This window comes from Gobius niger (genome assembly GCF_951799975.1).
Source record: "Gobius niger genome assembly, chromosome: 12".
Taxonomy (NCBI): Eukaryota; Metazoa; Chordata; class Actinopteri; order Gobiiformes; family Gobiidae; genus Gobius; species Gobius niger.
This window is the reverse complement of record NC_136863.1, coordinates 14919016-14945985: the sequence shown is the minus strand read 5'-3', so window position 1 is coordinate 14945985 and position 26970 is coordinate 14919016. Positions and strand designations below refer to the sequence as shown.

Sequence of the window (26970 nt, the reverse complement as noted above, 5' to 3'; positions counted from 1 at the left end):
GGGTTCCATGCCCATGCAACTCAAGCATTCACAGCAGAGGAAAAAAGTGAATCCTTGACATGTCTTGTATCTGATCTGAAGTCACTTGGGCAGAGGACATTGCTGTAAAGCACAGACAAAGTCAAGCTGTCCTTCTGTGCACACAAATCTCTACAATGCCAAAATACTTGAGCACCAGCCTAAAGTGTTTGTGCAAAAAAAAAAAATCCTTGGTGCGGCGCCGGCGCTACAAGCTATGTGAATGAGAAAAAGAAATATTAAGGATTGTTCCACTTGGGCACTTTGTCAAGGCATTCAGGGATAAACACTACAGCTCTCACGGAACAAAGCACTTGAAGCATCCACACTTAACTATCACGTGATCACACTAATCTACGACCGCACCACAACATGTACAGCACCTCCACGTTACAATGTGTTAATCCTTGGCTGGGTTCAGTTGCTGATCGTTTCCGACAAATCATGATGGGAAAAACAAAACATATCCATCCATCCATCCATTTTCTTCCGCTTTATCCGGGGCCGGGTCGCGGGGGCAGCAGTCTCAGCAGAGATGCCCAAACTTCCCGATCCACACACACTTCCTCCAGCTGTTCTGGGGGGACCCCGAGGCGACACCAGGCCAGCTCGGAGACATAGTCCCACCACCGTGTCCTGGGTCTTCCACGAGGCCTTGTCCCACTAGGACATGCCTGGAACACCACCCGCGGGAGGCGACCAGGAGGCATCCGAAACAGATGCCCGAGCCACCTCAGCTGGCTCCTTTCGACGTGGAGGAGCAGCGACTCTACTCCGAGCTCCTCCCGGGTAGCTGAGCTCCTCACCCGATCTCGGAGGGTGCGCCCAGCCACCCTGCGAAGGAAACTCATTTCGGCCGCTTGTATTCGTGATCTTGTCCTTTCGGTCATTACCCAAATCTCATGACCATAGGTGAGGGTGGGAACGTAGATCGATCGGTAAATCGAGAGCTTTGCCCTCCGACTCAGCTCCCTCTTCACCACGACAGACCGATACAGCGACCGCATCACTGCTGACGCTGCACCGATCCGTCTGTCGATCTCACGCTCCATCCGTCCCTCACTCGTGAACAAGACCCCGAGATACTTGAACTCCTCCACTTGAGGTAAGGACTCCCCACCGACCTGGAGAGGGGAAGCCACCTTTTTCCGGTGGAGAACCATGGCCTCGGATTTGGAGGTGCTGATTCTCATCCCGGCCGCTACACACTCGGCTGCAAACCGCCCCAGTGCGTGCTGAAGGTCCTGGTTTGTTGAAGCCATCAGAACAACATCATCTGCAAACAGCAGAGATGAGACTCTGAGGCTCCCAAACCGGACACCCTCCGGCCCCTGGCTGCGCCTAGAAATTCTGTCCATAAAAGTAATGAACAGAACCGGTGACAAAGGGCAGCCCTGGCGGAGACCAACACGCACCGGGAACAGGTCTGACTTACTGCCGGCAATGCGAACCAAGCTCCTGCTGCGGTCATACAGGGAACGGACAGCCCTTAGCAGAGGGCCCCGGACCCCATACTCCCGGAGCACCCCCCACAGGGCACCACGAGGGACGCGGTCGAACGCTTTCTCCAAGTCCACAAAACACATGTGGACTGGTTGGGCGAACTCCCACGAACCCTCGAGCACCCGACGGAGGGTATAGAGCTGGTCCAGTGTGCCACGACCAGGACGAAAACCGCATTGTTCCTCCTGAATCCGAGGTTCAACTATCGGCCGGATCCTCCTCTCCAGCACCCTGGAGTAGACCTTACCGGGGAGGCTAAGGAGGGTGATTCCTCTGTAATTGGAACACACCCTCCGATCCCCCTTCTTAAAGAGAGGGACCACCACCCCGGTCTGCCAATCCAGGGGCACTGTCCCCGACCGCCACGCGATGTTGCAGAGACGTGTCAGCCAAGACAGTCCTACAACATCCAGAGACTTAAGGTACTCAGGGCGAATCTCATCCACCCCCGGAGCCTTGCCACCGAGGAGCTTTCTCACCACCTCGGTGACTTCAGCCCCGGTGATGGGCGAGCCCACCTCCAAGTCCCCAGCCTCTGCTTCCTCATCGGAAGACGTGAAGGCGGGGTTGAGGAGGTCCTCGAAGTACTCCTTCCACCGCCCGACGACATCCCCAGTCGAGGTCAGCAGCCCCCCACCCGCACTGTACACAGTGTTGGTGAAGCACTGCTTCCCCCTCCTGAGGCGCCGGATGGTTTGCCAGAATTTCTTCGAGGCCGACCGATAGTCTTCCTCCATGGCCTCCCCGAACTCCTCCCAGACACGAGTTTTTGCCTCTGCGACCGCACGAGCTGCAGCACGCTTGGCCTGCCGGTACCTCTCAGCTGCCTCAGGAGTCCCACAAGCCAACAAGGCCAGGTAGGACTCCTTCTTCAGCTTGACGGCATCCCTTACTTCCGGGCGCCACCACCGGGTTCGGGGATTGCCGCCGCGACAGGCACCAGAGACCTTACGGCCACAACTACGAGCAGCCGCATCAACAATGGAGGAGGAGAACAGAGTCCACTCGGACTCCATGTCCCCCGCCTCCCCCGGAATCTGGGTGAAGCTCTTCCGGAGGTGGGAGTTGAAGACCCCACTGACAGAGGGATCCGCCAGTTGTTCCCAGCAGACCCTCACAACACGCTTGGGCCTGCCAGGTCTGACCGGTTTCCTCCCCTGCCAGCGGATCCAGCTCACCACCAGGTGGTGATCGGTTGACAGCTCCGCCCCTCTCTTCACCCGAGTGTCCGAGACACGCGGCCGGAGGTCAGACGACACAACTACAAAGTCGATCATCGACCTCCTGCCTAGGGTGTCCTGGTGCCACGTGCACTTATGGACACCCTTGTGCTCGAACATGGTGTTCGTTATGGACAAACCGTGACTAGCACAGAAGTCCAATAACAGAACACCACTCGGGTTCAGATCGGGGAGGCCGTTCCTCCCAATCACTCCCTCCCAGAAAAACAAAACATATGCACCAGAAAATTACCAACAATACAAACAGAAAATGCACAACAGATGGGATTCTGCACTACTTTTAAGAAATGATCACATGACGTCATTTACATCAATATCATTCGTGAAAAATATAGATCTGACTTCTTTTTTTTTTGTGTCAGTGTTACATTCAAATCATATAACAGTCAGCAATAGTGTCTTCCAGCCTGAACAATAGGCCTACATTGCAATGGTGTCATAGTAGAGCCCTGTTTACTCGGTGTGTGCCCTGCTGTTGGTTCCACATTGTGACCCTAGAAGTGTCTCCATCTCAAGGTGATGATCAGTGGATTGAGGCTCAAAGCTAACGCATCTTGTAGTCGTGAGATATGGCCGCTTCACACAGCTGTCCTTTGAAATCCAGCTCGAAGGTGAAGTCCAGGTCGCGCTGCGGGGGAACGGCAGAGATATGCCATGTCAGATATGAGGAGATGAACCAAAGTCGATCTCAGAAATGCCAGACATAAATAACACATTTCCTGATTTTTCTTTTTTTTTTTTTTTTTAGACTGCAGGCCCTATCTGTGAAAGTAAGCGGCGCAGCAAAAGGATGCAAGGACACTGAACTCAAAGATTGCGATCTACTTTCATCTGTTATTTGCTCGAGTGCTTTCAGCGCAGTGTGAAGTACAAGCTGTTTTCAATTCAATGCAAAGAAATAGATTTGAATCTGAGATCACTATAATATGCAGTGTTTGCTACGGATAAAAATGTGCCAAACACAATTTTCATCTCCCTTGCAGAAATTGCAACAGACCCTACAAAGTCAGCTAAACCAACCTGTTTTATCTCGTTGTACTCCTTATCTGACTGCCCCCTGGGGCGAGTGTGCTGCTAATTATTTTCAATTATTTTTTCTAAATTATGAACAAATACAACACTTACTGCAAATTTAAAAAAAACAATTGGAATACTACTAACTTTGTGTTTTTTAAGCTTGAAGTGAATATGACAGGTTTTAATGCTTTTCAAAATATCACTTATTTAGAAGGATGACATCAGTTGGATGTATTTAGAAGGATGACATCATAATTATCGTTTTATTTTATTGAAGGAGAAATTTTAATGAAGAAATGTTGGGCAGAAAAGTTATGTTTATTTGAATTTAAGCTACTGATAATAATTAATATAATAGATAATCAAGCTACTGACAGGAAGTGACATAGAAGAAGGTAAAGTTCCATAGCAGTTTTACTCAATCATTTCCCATTGAATTAACATGGTCGGCATGGCAACAGTTTAAAACTGTTTATCTTCTTTGATATTATTTCCCGTCAGTGTCCAATAAAGAAGTGAAACTATAAACATCACAAAAATGGCCAAACTAAATAAAACTGGGTACAGTCTTTAGCAAAATCTGCAGCATCGCCATCATTTTCCATTCACAACCTCACAACCTGTGCTTATTTTTGTTGCAGTCTTTCTAAATAACTACAACAGGTGTGCACACCAGTACCTTAACCGCTGAACAGCTTTTTGGTGTCGTCTATTGATGTGAAACTTCACTTTGACTACATATATTTAACTCACAATATTCTTCTCGTTGGGCTTTATGGAGAGGCTGCCTGTAATCTCCTCTCCCCTTCGTACTGTCAGGTAGTCCTCTAGGTAAAACACCGTCTGCTTCCAGTGAGTGTATGGAGCATCAGGAGCTGGAAAACACATGACAAACTATCAATCAAAAAAACTCATATGAGGACAAATGGATGGACCACTTAAGTGTATTACTCGGTGATGTACATACATTTCCTGTCGGCCTATGCTAAATCATAGCTTAACGTTCATTCAAACAGCCATTCTTATATAGATTTTTTCTTTACATTATGGATATGTCAAGTATTTCCACTCTCTTCTTCAAATTACAGGGTCATTTTCTTTCCCCCAGTGGTCCAGATGATTTTCAGGTCAGTGTTTCTGAGAACCCATTACTGATAGCTGAGTGTGCCTGCATTGCACACTTTGTCCACCAGAGGTCAGTCTAACACCATATTTAAAGCAGCGCAGCCAGACACGTCCAAAACAATGACTTCTGATGTGTGTGATCAAAGTCAGCTCTGAATGGCTCTAATGTTCAGTGACAATTCCATTAACTGCAGCCATCAATACCTCTGAGACCTCATCAAGCAGCGCATTAGCGATGCTCTCTCATCTCCGAGACAGCATTCCCATGCATCACCCGGGACTATACCGCCGAACAAACAGTTTGATCTTCAACACTGAAATGGCAGATTCTGACTTGACTAATCGTTAACGTTAAAGATGATCTTGAGTTCAACTTCCTGGACACATGACACAGGTTGTACGTAGTAAGGTATATCAGCCTTAGGTAATCTCACCAGTAGAAAAGTTAATCTTCTTGTGACACTTGGTGAACTCTATGGTAAAGTAGGTGACCAGTGCATGGATGTAGTCATTCCTCTGGGTCTGCAGGCAGAACGCTGAGGTGAAGTTCAGGTCCTCCGGCTTCACAGTGTAGATATCCACTTCCTTCAAGAGACACAAATCACACAAACAATCTCGTCATCCTTTCCTCTATCGATTCCAGTAAATACATCCTTCAGCCCGCAACACAAGAGACAATGAACAGTGGCTATCATACTGTGTGGCGGTAAGATAATATTGTGCACTTCCAGACAGAGACCTCTAAATGTCCTTATAGTTTAACGGGGCATCTGATACGCCTTCACCTTACAAATCTGTATTCTGAGAGGGACATTGTGCACCTTTTACCTTACTGTCTGGGGCAGCATGCCGACATATCACTTGAACTTTAACCAAAAGCCCTATAACTCACCTGGAAGCCATTCAGTGGGGTGAGCACAAAGGCTACAATTTACAGCATGTATCGCTGTTGCAAATCGGGATTGACTGCAAGCTTGCTGTGTCCTGTCTGTTTGTCTGTGTGTCTGTCCTTCTATAAACAGTATCTATCTATCTGTCCATCTATCTGTCCATCTATCTGTCCATCTATCTGTCCATCTATCTGTCCATCTATCTGTCCATCTATCTGTCCATCTATCTCTCCATCTATCTGTCCATCTATCTGTCCATCTATCTCTCCATCTATCTCTCCATCTATCTGTCCATCTATCTCTCCATCTATCTGTCCATCTATCTGTCCATCTGTCCATCCGCCCGTCCATCTGTCTGTCCTTCTATATACAGCATTTATCTTATCTGTCCGTCAGTCCATCCGTCCGTCCATCCATCCTTCTATATACAGTATCTATCTATCTCTCCATCTATCTGTCCATCAGTCTGTCCGTCCATCTGTCTGTCCTTCTATATACAGTAATACTATCTATCTATCTATCTATCTATCTATCTATCTATCTATCTATCTATCTATCTATCTATCTATCTATCTATCTATCTATCTATCTATCTATCTATCTATCTATCTATCTATCTATCTATCTATCTATCTATCTATCTATCTATCTATCTATCTATCTATCTATCTATCTATCTATCTATCTATCTATCTATCTATCTATCGTGTCTGCCCGTCCTTCTATATACAGTGTCTGTCTGTCTGTCTGTCCGTCCGTCCCTCCTCCCCCCTCTTCTGACTTCCCACAGAAAGGCCAAACCTGCCCTGTGAATTGAACCCTGGACCTTCTTGCTGTGAAGTTAGAGCACTGTCAGCTGTGATCATTTCATTTCCAGTCTCACATTTATCCACTAGGGCAAAGCGTTTGTTTCTTTTGTGTTTTTTTTTTTACCCACAGCACTCAGTTTAGCTCAAACAAGTGGTCTTCGGAATCCCACAAGACTCAAAAGCTCCCCAGCCCCAGCCGCACACACACCCACACAGACGTCTAAACATTACGCCACCAAAGCAGTAAACAACACAGGCACAACATACTGACAGGAGCTATGGTCTACCCTCAGGACTACGTGCATCCCTACAAAGAACAAATGTCCAGTCTGTAGTGTTGTCCAGTGTAAGCAATGTACTGACGGACAAAACAAGAGCAAAGCACTTGCCACAGGGTACACTATCCCCCTTCACTTACAAAACACTGGGCAATGCTAAAAGAATTTGTACAAGCGGGAGGAAAGAGGCCATGGAAGTAGTGTTTTTGGGAGAGAAAAGGAGGCAAAGGATGAACATTAATAGCCGACAGTTTCTCCGCTGTGTCGAGACATGAAAGGGAACAACAAAAAATGAAAAGAAAAAATATGTGATTTCACCAGTTATCATGTAAAATTAGGTAGGTGGAAAATGCATCTTAGATCACATTGAAAAGACTCGCACTCTGCAGATGCGGTGGTAATGAGCTGTCAAAAAATAGCACCACATAATATTGCCAAAGTGAATCTTACCATCTGCCTTTTTAGGTTTATTTGAAACGAAACCAACCATTTGGAAATGTAAAACGGGCCATTCTTTCACAGCACATTGCATTCAAAGCAACAATCTCATAGACATCGTGTTTAATTATTTTCTCTCAGATAATGAGCTTTGTAAACACCGCATACACCAGTCTCTCCACGGCGCCCTGAGTCTCGGAGAGGACGAAATGCTTTCACAATGAAGAGACTTAGAGACTTATACCACCCGGATTGAGTTGACTTAAGGTAAACCATGCAATCACTGGGGGGAGATAAGAGGGTCAATATGACAAGGTGCACAATCAGACAGAGGAGAGGGACAGATATTGACATGCACGGCACAGCGGTCGCATCAGTCTAATCTGCAGCGTGAGATGCGCAGACCAGACCAGGATCAAGGTCACCGTCATACGATATGTTCATGCATCGGTTACAACGCAGCCAATGTCACTGCGCTATTAATAGACCATATTCTTTGTAAAGAGTGACTAAGACATCAACGGCAATGGAGGGGATCGCGTTCCCTTCCATAAATATGTGGCCGTGTGGATAAAAATCAATCAATGAAAACGAGAAATTATCCCAACAGTCACACTTGTTGACTACTGTATATAGCGATGTTGCTCACCTTTACTAAACAGGCATTAGTCACCATCTGTTTGGGGTCGACCACATCCACCAATGGCTCCTTCATGGCCACATTACGGATACAGGTCATGTCAAATCCATACACGTTCTCCCACCCTAAAAAGACAGCAGTGCTCACTATTGCATGACACAAATGAATGAACAATAATGTTACTGTGTTGTTAGGATTACTCCAGACAAGTCATCCAACTTGTGATCCAACTCTTTCTAAAAGTAATGTAGTTCCTTCTTTGAATACTTTATTTAAAAGTCTGATTACTGACTACTAGTTAAATAGAAAATAAAAGCCAGGTCTGCCTCACTTGACCAGAATAATCTTTGCTTTAGATGAGATGAACTCAGAATAATTTCCACACTTTGTATTTTTCAGTTGTTTTTCTAAGTTTCTGACTTTTTATGTGTAATGTGTCAAAATATTACAAAAAGCAATCAAAACACACACGATAGATAATGATAATTACAATCTAATTACCAGTTTAGCTATCGTAATCCTTTTACATGACTCCATTACTTTAAAAGTAACTAACTACAGAGTGGATTACTTTAGTTGCCCATCCCTTCATTATATTTGCATGAATATTTGACACATTCCAGCAGATTCATCCAAACATTTGTTTGTAGCACACACTGAGTCATGGAGTACAGCTTTCATAACGTGAATGTGCGAGACCAAACCAGAACACCAGAGTTCAAATATTACTGGATTTTGTTTGTTGAAATCAATGCTTTGTCGTAAGAGTATAAACTTTTTAGAGCGTGCTACATGGTGGCAATTTTTGTTGATGATGTGTGCATTAAACCTCTGTGATGAATATCTGTGATTATATGTTTGAGGCACAAAATTGGTCTCCAGATATAGTAAGCGTGCAATTATGACGCGAGGATTACTACTTTTAAATGTAATCTTGTGGCATGACTCCTGAAAAGCACAAACCAGTGCTCATGCATGCAAAATTACATGTGCATAATTTACTAAATTCTTGCTTTCATTCTGGCTCTTCACAGTGATACGGTTTTAAGGCTAATCCACACTCCACAGATGTTTTTATAATAAGGCCGACTTTGACCCTGGACTCCTTTTAAATCTTATTAATAAAATATTTCTGACAGATGAAAGTCACATTGTAGTGAGGCCCATCTGTAAACACCATCCTCTCTGAACTCTACGCCATTACCTCGGCCATCTCACTGCTTAGTACATTTGGCTAATACATTATTCATGCTGCTACTTAAAAGATAGAGAGAGTCAGCGTCGGTACTTAGGTACTTAGACCTAAGAAGAGACAACCACTGCAGGGCATTTAAGAGTTTGTCATAATGAACAGGTCACTAAGCCCCTGGGATGCTGAAATGTACATTATTTGCATTTCCTACTGCCCACTCAAGTAAAGCCTGCACTAATGGCCACAAGATGCCTTCAGTACTGGAGTGCTGAGCTGAGCTTCTGCCTGTGGGAATTTAAGTCTGACATAAACGTGGGTACTTTCTTTCTTTTTTTAGCAAAAAAGCACTTTTAAAATACAAACTTACAGAGAAGTAACAACTGCACTTCAGCGTGACCTCAAACTGACTGTAGGAGTTAGAATAGGCTAAGATTTCCCTTGACTATTTAATACTTTTAAGGGCAAGGGATTTAATTTTTTATTTTTTTATTTTCTGATGAGACTTTGCTGACATCGTGACTAGTCCCTCTACAGACAAAATTTCACACTAAAAGCTGGCCTTGCTGCGCACCATTATGTAACAACATTGAACATGCCTTTAGTAGCTGTGAAAATGTTTGTGAAAATGAGGGACATGGTCAGGCACAAATGAGCAAGAAAATGTTAGAGATGCATTGAAGACAGAGAGTCATGATGGGGGAGATGGGAAGACTGAGGAGGAAGTAAATAGAAAGTAAGTAACGATACTCTTTAGTAAATAATTGAATAGTTATTCCACTGTGACAAAAAACATTATTTCTATAGCACAATTTGTAAACCAGAGATTTCATGTTGTTCAATTGTTTTAGATTTCTGTAATTATCTTGAGAAGTATTGCTTGTATCTAACTTTCATGATGTATTCTTTTATATCACACTTCTCATGCTATTTTAAAGAGACACTGCGTAACCTTTTGGGCTATACTGTTGCCATCAGTACAAAACATGCTCCTAATGACCAGCTCAACACAGAACATACCATTACAGCAGTGGGTATTCAAAGAATGGATTTGGATGAGAACCTCAAACATTTCAAATTCTGCTGACTTTAGTCGATGTTTCCATGGAGACAGGCTGGAGACGTACCCACTCTCGGATAAAGTCACAGTCATGTCTTATGAGAGGTGAGCCGCTCACAGCAAAGGCACATGTTTTTTTTTTATGAGGTAATTTTCAATGATGGAAATATCTGTCATAAAATAAATGCTTGCACTTCAATTTTAGTCATTGGGTAAAATTCTACGCGGTGTGGCTTTAAGTTTTGTCTGCCCTACTACACCAACACTAAAACATAAATCAGACAGTTGCTCAGTAATCAACTATCATTACTGACATATTTGTATTCAATTTATCAAGAGTAACATTTCTCTCACTTGAGTAAATATTTGGGCTGTTTGATTTACCTTTCATTTAATGACAACAGACAGGATGTCGGAGCAAAGACAGAGAAATATATATAGACCTTTTTATCTCTGGCAAATGTGTGCGTAGCGCTTCACTTTATTGCAACAACAGCGGCGATAATAAGTGTTGCTATTTTCTACCTTTGGTCTTGACTTGAATCTCCATAACAACCAATAATTCACAGAGGCTTTGGTCTGTTTTCTTTACTGGAAGCCGTAAGTAACACCGCCGTTAGTGCACTTTGTAGGGCAGTTATGCACTCTGCTGCTTTGTGTCCAGCGGCGCTGCTGCACACGTTTTACTCCTGCCCGTTGTCGGCAGGTGGTGAAGTGGGGAGGATTGTTGATGTATGGAAATATCTTATGACCCCCCTGGTGCAGAGCAGCTTAAGTTCTCCTATACAATAGTCTGTTTTGGATGTGTGTGTTCTTCTGGAGCATTTTCATACCCTTTCTGTTTTAATGTTTATGATAAAGACTAGTTATTGTTCCACAAAATTGTTGACTTCAGCTTATATTATGTTTTTCTTCTTCTTTATTCTGTTTTTATCTTTTGACATTATTCCCAATCAGTCTGCATATGTTTGAATTCATTAGGGGAAACAGCCTATAAAAAAATGCCCATTTAAAATAGGAGGATCATCTGGGCTGCAACACAATATAAATTATTAAAAAGGCTTTAAACTTTCCAAACTCTTTTGTATTTCTTTAAGTAAGTAAATGACATTGAACATTGTGGACTTACAGTGAATTTTGAAGTCTTTATACTGCCTGTCTTCTATGGCCACCACGTACAGAGAGGCGCGATCAGGAAACATCAATCCACCAGGTTTCTATTTGACAAATGGCAAAACAGCTTAGCAATTAATCCCACCCACATAAAAAGGTCCACTGTACAGCATTCGTGACATTTCATTCCTCAGTTTGAATTATCGTGCTACTGTTATTTGTCGCCTCTGGGTACACAGGCGGCTCATCGACCGGGCCTCGGTCATGGTCTGGTACGTTGTGACTATAAATAAGATTTCCAAATTTTAAAAGCTGTATAAATAGTGAAGACTTGCAAATGCCACAGAAAAGCAGCTTTAGCACTAGGGTTTAGTTTTACTCTGAAGTATGTGGCATATTTTTTTTGGTTTAATAAAATGCCAAAGTCCTGATCTGCTTTGAACTTAAGGCTAAGCAATTGTTGGCCCAGTGTGACTTTCAGCCCAAGGCAAACGAGAGGTTGATGACATTTTCAAGTGGGAATACTGTTTTTTGTCCGCTTTGCCACTGAGAAGTTCTGCTCCTTCATATTTTCATGAGGGCACACAGTGGTTTAATATAAAGGGATCTTATTTTTGAGAAGCATTTTTACAGACACAAGTCACCCAAAGCGCTTCACAAGGGACATATTTTAGGGGTTTTCCATACAACACACTACACGGTTTAGGATACAGAAGTATGCAGCTTCACTCTATTCTGTATTTGTATGTTGTACTTGGACAAGACACCGTTTTGTGAAATTCCAAGGCTCCAAAGTGTTTGTATATGTCTCATACATTTTCATTAACATCTGTATTTAAAGGAACAGGCTACCGTAATAATGCCTTGGGAGCACTTCGACGTCCGCGCAGGAAAGTGAAGATATTACTGCGCACAGTGCGTGGACGTCGAAGTGCTCCTAAAGTGTTTTTACGCCTTACAATAAAGTACCCCTTTTTATCCTGTTTGGCCCCATGGAGGAGAGGAGGAAAGGCAAAATGCTAACAACATCTTTGGTCTTTTTGCGTGACTGAGTGCACGCACAAAGACCAGACAGGTATGCATCAACTCGTCTAAGCTCAGATAAGAACGTATGGAAATACGGTGGCCTGTTCCTTTAAATATTTCAACAGTAAAGTCTGTTCCTAGTCTGTCACAAATTACGATTACTTCTTAAAAACCTACCAGCCACTTGTCCCGAGCGAAGATGACCGTGTTGAGCATTGACTCATAGAACAGACAGTAGCCCATCCACTCGGAGATGATGATGTCCACTTTGTCCACAGGGAGTTCCACCTCCTCCACCTTTCCTTTGAAGATGGTTATTACTGAAACAAGAAAAAAAAGTTAAAATTGTACACATTTTTATGATTGGGGACACTTCGAACTTACAAGTTGTGTTTCAATAATTTAGTTCAAATCAATTGAATGTCTATTTTTTATGTAAAATATGTTTTGGAAAATTTCACATTCAGTGACATCCTTGATGAAAATATAATGTTGCCAGTCATCTTGCTTTGTCTCCGAACCATGTTCACTTCCCTGACTTTGCAGTGCCGTTTTGTCAGAGGAGAACTTATCCTGTTCAGTATTGTGTTGCCATGGCAGCCTTCACTTTCTTATGGAAATCACTCCATCTGGGGTCTACAACAGAGAAGCAGATCTTTGCCCTGGCCGCCCCGACATAATGTGACTCATCTCATGTTTGATTGAGTTGAGAGATGACTACCAGAATGACTTGTGACCCAACGCCTCTACTTGGCATCTTATATACTGCCCAAAACGTAGTGAAATGTTTCTATTTCTTACTATTACGTGTGCATACTTTATATTCATAGGATCGTATGGCAGGGACATTGGCTGACAGCGCAGTTTGTGGGCCTATTTTTTCGGGACGCACAGCCAGTGGCTTGGCAGCAGGATTGTTTATAACGTTGCACTGCGCAGTAATGAAAACATATGCTCAGAAGGCAGCGGCATTTGTACACCGAATATAAATGAGCATAAAAGCGACATCAAATGTGGACTTAAAGACCTAACCTGACCCTCAATGGCTGACGATTCTGGCGTAGCTTTGATTTTATTCTCACAGAGTCGTTATTGGAGAGGCTCTTACCACTGTCCAGGTGGTTGGACTTGATGATCCTCTCTGAATACTCCGATATACTGGAACATTCAATCTAGTAAAAGAGAAAACAGGGGAGACCGAGTTGAGGTAATGGACAGGGATCCTTACGGGAATATTATCGGTGATGGGAAAGTCTGCTGCACTTTTGACTCAAAGTGCTGCAGCAACCGGAATCACTTCTCATTTCTGCAAACCTGTTACAAGGAGGGCACAGTGTAAAAAAAAAAGTAATAATGTGTGAAGGCTGTGGAAGTTTGAATTTGCAGGAACATCACTCACTCAGCTGGTATTCTCTCAGGTGACCTAAAAATGGAGTTACGTCGTGATATTGCTGTATGTCTAAAGAAGTAAGGAGATAGAACAAATTGCATGCTATTGCTGTAAATCTTGATAAAAGATATACAAAAAACAAAGAAATGTAAAGTATTGGATATTCAAGGTGTCTCTGCAGCGTAAAAGCTCACTAGATTGAAATGGGTTCTGTGTATCTAATAATGTGATAGATTTTTTCAAAGGTTTCTAAAGATAACAATGCGGCACTGCATCACTTCCCCCTTGTCACACTTCTAAGTTAGGTCAACGCTGTAAATTTCCCAAAGTGCCCCATTTTCTTTCATAATGTCCCATTGTGGAGCAGCACTGTCCTCATTTTACGTCCTGAACAGATCATTTTATCTTTATCTGAGCCTCGTCATTTGACACTTTTTCATCCCTACCCACTAATCAGGCCTATATTGGCAGATTTATGAAGACATCTCTAGTGAAGAAAAGCTACAACAAAAGAAATCCATCACCCACCATTTATTCGAGTAAGCACAAAAACACTTCTCGTAAGCCTCCCTATAACAAAGATGACATCTTTCAGGCGCTGTCATACGTCGTTACGGCGCAGAGGTAGGATTTGGGAGTTCAGATTCCCCTTTAAGTGTGTACACAGTGTTCTAGCGCGGCGACTGACTGGGCCTGTCAAAGGTGTGCCGACGAGTTGGTTCCAGATACTTGTAACAAAACACTCCTGAACAGACTCGGAGATAATAAAACGTCTGGTACCTGTTTCTGCGCACTCTAGGTTGATAGGAACCTATTTAATGAATGGGCATGAGTCTACTACTGCACAAGGGCCTTTATTGATTGGTGGTAATTCATGTACAATTATTCGGTCGCATTTATTACCCAACTCAATACCAACATGACTCCAATGGGCCCATTAAGCTGGCTTATAAATCTCGTGTGGCTGCTATCCATTGCCAATATAACTTTTTGGCTGTAACTGTCTGACGACTGCTAATAGCATCAACAGAATGCAAAGAGCCATGTGGTCATTTCAAAAACAAATTAAGAAATTCTCCGATGGCACAATGCAATTAGTTCATAAGAGAGCACCTTTGCCATTAGGCGTTTCATAAAAGTCCATATACAATAGTAGGGGCACTGTTTCAACTCAATACCACTACAATAAAAGGCTGTGACAGGGTATTCGTGAAATGTCCTGGACCACTTGTAAATTACCAAGATTCAACATGTTTCTGTCCCACTGCCGCTATCTGCACAATGTATCATTTCAGTGGTTAAGGTCATCAAAATGTCAGCAATGCTATTTGACCTACTCCGTGCTTTGACTTTTATGTGAAGGCCACTGCAAAGTTGCAAGTACTGTATCTTCCGGACTATGAGACGCTCCAGAGTATAAGTCGCACCAGCCAAAAAATGTATAATGAAGAAGAAAAAAACATATAAGTCGCTCCAGGGTATAAGTTGCATGAGCCTACAAATGTATAATGAAGAAGAAAAAAACATATAAGTCACTCCGGAGTATAAGTCGCACAAGCGTTGGCAACTATCTGGGCATGGAGGCTTAACTGCACCATTAACAAGCCTCTCCCGGCAGCACGTTGCTCAAGCACCCATTTGCGAACTCGTTCCTCTAGCTGTGGCCATCTAGCTTTCAGCCCGCGATTAGCTTTTTTGTTTTCCTTATTGCAGTAACAGTAACCTCCACTTTTCGCCAGACCTTCATAGGTTTCTTGCTCACTCCGCGCTTTTTTATGCTGCTTGATTGCTGTTTTTTTTAATAATCTTCAGTGGTTCAGGAGTAGCAGATACTATGTAAGTCGCACCTGAGTATAAGTCACACCCCCAGCCAAACAATGAAAAAAAAAGGAAGGAAAAAAGGAAAATATGGTATATAAATATGAGTACAACAAAAAGTCAAGAAAACAACAACTCTCACAAAGTGAAACAAAAAACAGATCTTAAATGTGATTAACCATCAAAGAAGTTGCTCTGAACTAGGAGTATCCCCCAAAACATGAATAAAACGTTCACAAATTGACCAAAGGCTAGACCTGTACCATCCGAGGGGCAGCAGGTGTACCACCAGTAGTACGCCGGCCACTGTTTGAGAAACACTGGTCCAAATCATTTATAATTCTTAGTCTTTAATCATTGAGCTGTCCTAGCTTGAATGCCAAGCTGAAACTGCAGGCGTAATCTAAATTTGATGTGTTCTGTCTGAGCATTCTGAGCACATCCAGGCTGGAGCCCTCATTTCAAACAGATCCTGCAGCAGCCCTGTTTTCTCTGCCCCATTAGAGCATGCCTCGCTGGGATGATGGTGGCGCCCGCAGCCTTCTGCTCATCATCTGCTGATCACCGAGCCTTTTGCCAAACTATAAACAAACTCTCCTCAACTGCTGACCAGGTGGGGCCATATAGTGCGCACACCAGTGTTTGTGTCTAAAAGTAATGGGGCAGCGCTCTAACTTCCACAATTTGCGAATATTCCCCGAGTCATGGTTGGAGGCGGCTAATGGCCAGATGCTACTATAAACCACCGCCGAATTTGGTCTGTATTTCTTCGTTTACAAACACTTCAGCTGGACTAGTGTGAAACAAAGTAAACCTCAAATAGTCCTATGGGCCCTCCCAAAGTTATGCATTCTGAAGATGTATTCACCTGCACAAAGCGATGCCTGTAGTGCTGCGCAAAATTTGACAGATCTCAAGGTGTACCAGCTGTGGAGAGGCGATCAAATATTAATGCCACCTTAAGCTTTTGTTTGGATTGCTGGAGGGCACAGGCTGAAACTTAAAAACATAAAATTGCAACAGAGTTCTTGAAATGCCCCCTAAAGACGAGTAAACAGGCATTCGTCTTGTGTTCTATGCAGACCTTTGAATATTTCATTGTATATTTATTCTATCTTTGTTCAAAACTTCATTCAAGTCTACAACCCAGATGAAAATTTGCACAACTATTCTCTACTCTGTACATTTGTCATTTGTATTAACTAAACATGAGCTATGACTCATGGCCTACATGCTGATTTGTTTTGTTTTTTACGTTTCCCTGTTCCATGTTTACAGTCAGAGAATATGTTGATTCCTTTAATCCTTGGCCAGTCCGCATTAATGTCCTTGGCAGAGATGGAGGTTACATGGCTCTGACAGTAAGGATTTAGAGGCAAAGGGACTTTTACATCCACTACATAAATCTCCAGGATCCCTCCTCCTTTATTCTGTAACAAGGTGTCATAAACCAGCACTGGCTCTGATACTGCCCTATGGAGGTCTCATCAGAGCATATGATGAAGAAGCCAATGAACAAACAGCAAATCCTTGAGATTAAGACCCTTAGATTAAAATAGAGTGGCAGATGGATGGGGCGGAAGATGGCATTGGATGAAAGTGCATTTTTATGCCTGTTCTCTAATCTCTTAACAGTTTTTATCCTTTGGTGGCAACTGTGCAAAACCACTGTAACTGTGAACCATGTGTAACTGAAATTCATTTCCTCCTGCGTTGGTAAAATTCGTCGAGTCGCCCTTTGTTTGCTGTCCAAAGGGAGTGTGTAACAGCAAAATATATGTTCTTGTCGTTGACCACTGCTACAGGGGCTGAAGAAAGGTCACAGAGGTATTGCAAAAAAGAAACTACTGCGTGCCATTTGCTGCATGTTATGAACTAATTTTAGCTATGTGTTTGTCCATCTTTAAAGTAACTTCTCTTCATCTTAGTAGAGGTTGACAGAGCAAATAGCGTGTAGCCGATATCAACTGAAGTCAAACTAACATTGACAGAGGGCCACACACATACAAACACATAACGTCAACTACCCTCCAGAGGCACTTCCCGCTTAATGACCTCCAGCTTGCAGCAAATACACCCCATCTGGAACCTATGTGTCTGAATATGTTCCGTCGGTCATGTATGTGTATCCAGCGTGTATACTGTCAGACATGACTTGACTGGCAATTGCTTTTACCCTGCCACATGATAACAGAAAGAACTCTCCAATGACCACAGCTTGTCACAGCGAGTCCACCACCCTAGCACTGCAGCAATCACATTAAAATGTACAATGCATGTATGGAGTGTAAGTGGCAGCTTGTCAGACTGCAGCGATTAGCCCTGGTGTTCCAACACGATAAAAGGAAGCAGGACTCACCCCGTACACGTGCTTGGCTCCAGCTTTGGCCGCGAACATGGACAGGATCCCAGTGCCACTGCCAACGTCCAGCACTATTTTATCCTTGAACACATGCTTGTTGTGGTACATGGCATTGCGATAGGTCAGGGTCCGGACCTCGTCTTTGAGCATTTCCTACATTTCCACAAAAGAAGGCACGCAATGGATTAATTTCCCATGAATAACAGAGTCTGTGGTGGCTCCCCATAGACTAATTTTGTCCTCCACAGAGTAAAAATATGAAGTAGATTTTCATTCTTAAATGATCATAAACATAAAAAATACACAGTTTTTAAAGATTAAATAAACAAACACATTTAGTGCATATTTACCCCAGAAATAATATTAAGATAAGTTGGATGGCCCCATAATCTCAACTTTTATCCTTTCATCCCAAGCTTTCATCCCAAGGAAATAAACATGTACTTGGATTGTAACAAACCCAACACCACATAACATAGACATACATGGGTAATAGAGTATCTTGCTTTTAAACACGATGTGACTACCAGCAGGGGCCAAACCTCCATCTCTTTGTGAAGACTGTGAAGCATGTTACAACATTTAAAGCTTAAAAAAATGGCAACATTTCTGAAACTCTTGTCATCATTAAACACATATAATGATGATTGGGAATGACTTGTTTTGTTATATTTTTAGGAACAAGGATCCTGGCTTGTGTTGCCATAGCAGAGCAAGCCTGGCATGCATTCAAGCTCAATTTGACTCTCTCTGGAATGAAGTGCTTGACCCATATATTCCAATTATGAAAAAAATGTATGCTGTATCACAGTGGCTCAAATGATAGATTATTCTAGTCTGCCTGGCTTTTATCCAGTGGACCTGCACCTTTGCTAAGTATTAACTATTCATGTTTTTGAACCGCCGGCAATTTCTGTTCTAGCTTCAACCCTACCTGGATATTTCTGTTTTATATGTAGCACACCAAGTCGTGAAGGTCCAAATCAGAAGTAAGTGCAAGTCAATTGGTCAGGGAGTCATGGGGTCAAGTCAGCTCAAGGATCACTGTAGTTAAAGGACTTACTTAAAGGGACTAGATGCAAGTTGGTAATTTCTATACTCACTACTGCCACCTCAGGTCTTACGCGTAACTGCAGGTTCTATATTAAAGGAGCTATCCTTGATTTTTTAATTTTCTGTTATTGGAATAACATTTGTTTTGCCGTTTAGTATATGGTAAAAGCAGACATTTATCCAAAAAATACTGGTTTTAAAGCCTTTTAAACAGTTATAAAATGTCAGTTAAGTTAAGTTCAGTTCAGTTCAGTTCAGTTCAGTTCAGTTCAGTTCAGTTCAGTTCAGTTCAGTTCAGTTCAGTTCCAGTTCCAGTTCCAGTTCCAGTTCCAGTTCCAGTTCAGTTATACTTTATTAATCTCTGTAGAGAAACCTCTGTAGAGATATTTGTTCACTGCATTTGACCCATCCTCAATGTCGCAGGAGCAGTGAGCTGCCAGCATGGGTTGGCGCTCGGGGACCCATCTCCATGATGTGTGAGCCAGGATGGTGGTCTGAAACACCTGGCTGGAGGATTAACCTATTGCACATGTTTTTACCACTAACCAACGTAGACACAGGGAGAACATGCAAACTACACACAGAAAGGCCCCCCACTACGGACCCGAACTAACACCTTTTTGAGTGACAGCGCAAGATTTTAGAGGCAGTTGTGGTGAACAGGCCTGAGTTCATTCTACACATTAGGACATGGCTGGAACATGTAGGGGAGGAAAATAAAATATTAATTTTAACATTTTTAATCTCTGTATAGTCCCTTTAAGCTACTAGTCTTTAAACATGAGCTGCTTTTCCATGCAGTCTGAAAGATTGATATGAAATATTATTTTTCATTTTTGCTTATTCTGAGTCAGGGGTTCCCCTAGTGCCCCAGCCCTTGTACGCTAAGATTCGCCCCTGCTCAAAGTAGAGTTCACACAACCTTCATCCTGCTGTCACTGGGCTCCGAGTGGCTGCGTAAAACAGCCACTAAATGCTGTTCAAACGTTTGTGTGAGTCCTGCGTGTGTGTTTACGCTCAGATGAGAGAGAAAGAGGATTTGCATTGCGCATTCTAATCATCTACTGCAGGTTTATTTCAAAAACATTGCCAATGTACAGTATAATGGACTCTTTATCAAACTACTGCTTGATTACAGAACTAGCTCCAAGATTATTGTTATAGTTATTACCGCATTCATGTCAAACATCTGGAGGTGCTGCCTGCAGTGTACAATCCATTGCTTTGCTTGTTTTCCTGTCCTCATTAAACTTCTCTGAAGTCTCTGAATCTTGGTCACTTCACTCATTGTTTGATACATCCAAAGAAACTCACATTTCTTACGGCCTTTTTTCGCTGTATTGATTGGAAGCGCTTTGTCAGGAAACCGAAAAAGCATGTGGCTAATTATCATATGTAAACATAGATACGCTGGTTTTAAACACTGAATCCTGTTGTCTTTCATCGGTTAAACTAGACTCAATAATAAATATAATAATAAATATAATATCAAGTCAATACAAATCATTGGCCTCAAGTCTCGAGTTAAGTCTCAAGTCACAAAAGGCAAGTCACAAGTCAAGTGAAGTCTTTCTGGAGCATTGGTTAAGTAAGTCTCTAGTCCCGAAAATTGCGACTTATGTCTGACTCGAGTCAAATCATGTGACTCGAGTCTCCCAACTCTGCCCTTTAAGGAGATTGGCTGATACTAACCTTTAAATTAACCAACGAATTTAAGCTAAGCTGAACAGGTTGTTTGGATGGATAAGTAATGTGTTGTTTATTCAGTACTTCAATGTAAATATCAATAAATAGCACGTTGTTTCTCCTTTTGCTGTACACACCTCATGGATGCCAAAGTGGGCGTATGAGTCGAAGTAGTAGTCTCGGGAGGTCATCTCCTCGGGGTTGAGGAGCTTGCCCATCCTGCCGCGGCCGGGACAGTTGGGCAGGTTGGCAGCATGAGGCGTGTGGTGGGGCAGAGTAGGCCGAAGGGTGGGCTGGACTGAAGGCACAGGCTTAGGCAGCGAGGTGGGCTGGGCTGACTGAGACGGGATGATGCGGATTGGCTGAGGCTGTGATTGCTGGAAAGATAAGATGAAGACAACAGTCACACATGCACAAATGTCAACTACCCATCAGATTTGACCCCAAGAAGAGTTTATAACGTTTGAATGATACCAATAAAATTACATCTATAAAGGACTACTGCTTCTAATTTTGTGGGGGGTGTATTTCAAATAATGGGTTGGCAACTTTGAACTAAATTTTAATGTAACATCTAAATCATGCAGTCCACCAATGTTTGAAAAATGTTGTTAGGTAGCTTGTCGATGTTATTGGGTAATATTGTCAAAATAAAAATGAAAATAAACAATATTTTACATAGCTGATAGAGGAATTAACTTCTGTATATGCACAGAAGCTCAGTCACACCGCAGTGCAGACCGTTGTCCCCCATTATTCAGTATTTGAACAGTTTAATGTGACAGTTTAACACATTCTGCTGCCATGCCTCTCAGCTCATCTGTTCCTCTAAAGAGCCGCCGTAGAGATGGGACAATGCAGGGAGAGTGAGAGGAAGTGAGCCTGTCGGTCCACAGAAGGCTTGGCTGAGCACAGCCGCTCCACACATAATGCCCTGATTATCACCTCTGTGGCCTGCTGCGAGGGGTCTATAGCCGCGGTGTGCCATGTGTGCCGCATGTGAAGTCAACCACACTCCTACCAGCTCCGTCTGTGCCAGTGAGACATTCTGCCATTTCTTCCTATTCCAAATTTTAAGCTTCTAAAAATAATGTAGACCACAATATCCTTACAGTTCATTCTCTTTCCAACAACCAATGAAGTCTCCTTCTCACCCTCAATCTTCTTCAATTAACCTGCTGCATTCTGACACATTCTGACAGGATTTTGAAGCCTCATTATTGAGTCCCAGGCCAGTGCCCATCCACCTGATTATTCATTGTTGAAGCAAAACCCGCTTTGTACTAAGTACACAGAGGTGTGAGATTACATGACAATATCCCACATTACTGATCCCTACATAAATAATAAAACGGTGTAATCCTATTTGGTGAAGCACACATTCAAACTAAATGTAAAACCATGAGCATATTTTTGTAATCATTTAATGCAGGGGTGTCCAAAGTGTAGCCCGGGGGCCAAATTCGGCCCTCAGACCAATTTTGGTGGCCCTTGGCCTTCTTGCTGAATCGGTTCACGTCATTAGAGATGGTCCTTTTTATTTGAAAAGTAATAATTCTACTCAATTCTAACCAATCAACTAACCTTTTACTGTGAGACAGAGCTGGCATATTTAAGCATAAATATAGGTGTGGGGCACAGTTTAAACCTCTGCTAGAAGAGGGTTTCGCAGCACTAACCACCAATTTATGCACTTTACGCCGTGTACACTTCAATATGCGGCCCCCATGTAAAAAGTTTGGACACCCCTGACTTAATGTAATGTTAATGTTATCACTTTCTTGTCTGAAATCTTCATGTTTCCTCTTGAATTATTTTCATCTAATATCAATAACTCAAACACAAGAGAGTCTTTCACCAATGAACACATCCGCATTGAAAGACACTGATGGTGAGGATGATGAGAGACACAATTCTGCTGCTGCTGATGAGAAGAAGGGACTGGAGGTTGCAGTATGCAGTTTACATGACAAGAGAGGACTTTTCATTCTCTGAATATAGATGATATAACATGGGAGTTATGTAAGACTATTTATATTTGTGTTTTCCCAGTAAAACTTCTCTCAAAGTTAGAGGGGCACTGTGAGTTCCAACAATTTGAGTTGAAAGATTTAGGTTGACTTTGATGTATTTTTCCTTTCAGCTGGCCTATTCCTCTTGTTTGAGCCATAAGATCTCTCAGGGATTCTATGGCTCAAATAAAAGAATGGGAATAAACAGATAGCACACAAAAACTAACTTTAACCCTAACATCTGACCCCAAGCAGATTACTCATGCTTATTAATACCAATACTTAACAAGCATCCTTTAATATGAAGCGACACCAAAATATCAAATTAACATTGCAATTACAATTAAATCGCCTTGCCCATTTACAATGTAACTAGTCAAACTGTGTTCTTTAATAAATCTGAAACTATGAAAGGAAGCAAATAGTACACTTTGTTTTACTTTTTTGGGACAAACCAAGGGACTCAAGAAAGCATCTGGAGCCAGTCCAGGCACAAAGTCAATAATTACAGGAGAGGGCAGAGGAAGATGTGATTAAGGGCGCCAAGTTTAATACGAAATCCAATGAGGGCTTTGTAAAAGTTGCCGGGCTGGGCGGAAATGAGCGCAGGCGGCTGTTAGAGCACGGATTAACATGGCCAGGGGTTTTATCCAAACGCTGCAAGGATCTCTTTAGGAGCTCTGTGGAGAGGTGTCGTGAGAAGGGTGCACGTCTATTATAAGTCCATGTGAAAGAACACTGTGTCCACTGTTCTTGATCAGGGCGGAGAGCATGGAAGTGCTGTCAATCACCCAGTAACGGTATAGTAATAACTGAATAGCTATTATGAAGAAACAATAAAAGAATGCATGAAATGTTGGGTAGATAGATTTGGATTGGATTTAGGGTTGTTCATACTACTGTACTATATCAATGACATGAGACAAGGTCAAAGGCAGACCATTATTCCATAAAGCAGGCAGTGAAGAAGAACCAATTTGGTGTGGTGCCATCAGTGCACTTAGGGCTCGAGTGATAAGAGCAGCGGAGGAGATCCATCCTGGGTGTCTTATTCGAGTGTGCTGCATGCTTTCCACGTCGCTGGCTGTTATTGCACAGGGTGAATCAGCTCACTTTGAAGCAACTTTTTATGATAAATAATGCATAAGGCTGCTGTTTGAATCAAGCAAAACTTCCACATAAATCAAGAGGGCTATTTTGCAGGCAAAGCCAAGAGCACCTCACTGCAGTCCTGAATTGTATTTTCCGCTATTCCCACAGCGATGAAGCTGCAGCACCTTGGACAGCGCTTCTGAAGCAGCGTAACCGATATCTGATTTAAGATTGCGGCTGTTCTAGTAAACTTTAGCATGTTTCAGACGCACTCGACCCCATTATTAAGGGAAAAGTTAAGACATTTTGCGACTCTTCATGTAGGACTCATCTCTAAGTTTGACAGATCAACGTCGTAACCTTTGGCTATCTATGTGCTCATTGTCAGTTTGGTGCATATGCCTTAGCAGCGCCAAACTTTTAAACATGTCGCTCCGCATATTGAACAGTTTCATTCCCAGACCCGTGGTGTCATACTTACCTCACTGCTTTCAGACTCCGCCATCTTTCTCCTGAGGAGCATGCAGCGGGACGAGTGTTTAATTCCCATAAGAGCTAGCAAATAGTGCTCAAAAGTTCAAACGAGGAAATCCTTTACACCGCTTCGCTGTTGGTTGCGAATCATTTCCCAAACTGCAATGTCAAGGAACGAAACCGGATGACGTCCTCACAGAAGAATGATAAAGTGTCGTGGATTCCATAGTGCAAAAGTTTGCCATCCATCGGTGCGCTTCCCTCACAAGCGTAAGGGCAGGCATCATGTGCAGTGCATCAATGGGAAGCAGATAAAGGTGGTTTATACGTGCGTCCGTGCGTCTCAAACGCCGACACCTGCTGCAGCTGTATCCGCCGGCGCCGCGCTTCTTTACACTGCAGACTGACTCCAATACTTTGTTTTAGCTGCGGTGATTGATTCCTTACTGCAACATTGTTTCTAAAAATAGCCTGTGCCGCCTAACGCTGAGACGCTCCTCATACGTGCACTCTAGCTCCACGAGCACTGTCTTTAAACAAGAATACTGAATCAGCACGTGCCGAGGGTTTATTGGTGTCTCTTTATCTATGTCCTGTATCGCATCTTCGCTGTCCAGCTCCGCGAAGTGCTGAAGGAAGCCGGCGATCCACAAAGTTGGTCCCGAAGCGAGGACAGCGTTTGGGATGATCGGGTTGCACTCTGATGAAGTGACCTTTCATTTCTCACTGACCACAGACCACACAATTGTAAAGATTCAGATCAAGGTTAAGTGAGGACTGCTCATCATCATGACACACACACAAACAGCCTTGTTTTACTGCAGCATTATAAAAAAGTGCCTTTATCTCGATGAAAATGCCCATATTGTCATTTGGAGCTCACATGGGCATTACATCAACTCTGTTCCATACGATGTCATTGGGAATTTTAGAATATGGTTGGTGTGTGTGCAGTGGTGCAGTATAGCTTGTATAATATGCAATGCAAATTGGCACTGACATCACTCAGTGGGTTGCTGTTTATATTACGCAAACGGTGTATAGGCTACAGGACTGCAGCACTCTTAAGTGGCAAGATCTAAGAAAACCACACTTTCTTGTATTCTTTCTTTATTGTGATATCATAATATTAGTGATGGGCAAGTGAAGCCTCCTAACACTTTGAGGCTTTCCTGGCAAAAAAAAGTCTGGTAAGGTTCGAAGTCTCAGAGCTGTTTCATTCTGTTTGAACATTGACCTCTTGTGGACAAACTGTATCACATGCACAAGAGAAGTTTCAAACTAGTGTGTAGCAGTTTTATTATTTGCAGCCTGATATTGATGTTTCAATGATCAAATCAATCATAGTCCGATAAATAATCTTTGCAACGTAGTTCTGTGCTTCACGGACATCCAGTGGGCGGGGCCCACTTGCAGCTCTGCTGCTCCGAGGCAAGACATCAATGCATAATCTTTTTATTGATTTCAGTATTTCTCTGAAATCATCACAAACTGCAGAAACAATTCTCTTGTTCAAACAAATTAACTAACCCACCGGTTTCACTGCCTTTAGAACTAATCTCTAAAGGCATCTCTAAGCAATATTCTTTTAATGACAAAGTCCAAGCCATTAAAAATGCCATAATTTCCACAACACAAATGGCAACCCTGCCACCACATGTCACACGTTACTGACAAAACAATCAAAGATGTTATCTCCAGTCTGAGTTCATGTACATGCTGCTTTGATGAATTATCCACTAGATTACTTAAGTCTGTGCTGTCAGTAAACATCTCTTCTCTGCTCTTCTAAATGCCAAGGTGCTTAACAACTACCAGCCCATATCAAACCTACCATTCTTATGAAAAGTCCTACAGAAAGTAGTATATTAATAGCTCACTTACCGTCTCCTGTCTAACAATGTGTCAGTCAGGATTTAGGCCCCACCACAGCACTGAGACAGCTCAGATCAAGGTGACGAATGATATCCGCATGAACACCAATGCAGGTAAGGTCTCAGTTTTAGTTCTGCTGGACCTGAGCGCTGCCTTTGACACAGTGGACCACAGGATCTTACTTCACAGGTTAGAAAACTGGGTGGGAATCTCTGGTACTGCTCTAAACTTGTTCAGGACGTCCCCCAGGGGTCAATCTTGGGAACCCTCTTATTTAACTTGTACATGCTCCTGGTGGTTCCCAGAGTCAATAATAAACACAGTGAGGCTGTGTTTCAGTTTCATGCAGCTAAAATCTCATGTTCAGATTCAGGCTGAAAACAGTTCTTTTTACCTGTGCATATGACAACTGATAGTATTTTATCTGCACTCTTACTGTCATAAAATCATTTTTATGTTGATGTTTTATTGATTTTTAAATGCTTTCTTGTAATTTTATACAAATGTGAAGCACTTTGAATTGCGTTATGAACTGTCCTCAACAATATACGTATTTGCTAATTTAGCCACTGTTTGCTGTAGATGGCACTCCTTATGTTTCCCTCGCCTGGTCAGTCATCCATATCTTCTTTTGTATCTCTTCAAAAGCAGGACTTTGTAAAGACTGGGAAAAGTGTTCTGGCTGGCCCACAGCCTGGCTCAAACAACTTACACCACATGAGCGCAGTTAAATGGGAAATGGGGGAAACACAGCACATTTATTTATCACTAATAATTTACATTGCTATATGGACCAGAAAACATCCTAAGCCTATCACCCGCTTTGAGACACTGATACTTAACTCACAGAGTGAAGCACTT

General features: G+C 42.7%; 1 protein-coding gene across 1 annotated transcript; it reads right to left on the bottom strand.

Moving 5' to 3' along the window:
* Positions 1–3298: 3298 nt before the first annotated feature.
* On the bottom strand, positions 3299–24953 carry LOC306971189 (protein arginine N-methyltransferase 8). Its single transcript, XM_079567365.1, has 10 exons — positions 24242–24953; positions 20794–21033; positions 17915–18070; positions 13456–13519; positions 12525–12667; positions 11338–11425; positions 7969–8084; positions 5339–5489; positions 4533–4654; positions 3299–3390 (listed from the first exon to the last, which is right to left on the bottom strand). The coding sequence occupies exons 1-10, from the start codon at positions 24308–24310 to the stop codon at positions 3307–3309; spliced, it is 1233 nt and encodes a 410-aa protein (XP_079423491.1). The 5' UTR covers positions 24311–24953; the 3' UTR covers positions 3299–3306.
* Positions 24954–26970: the final 2017 nt, after the last annotated feature.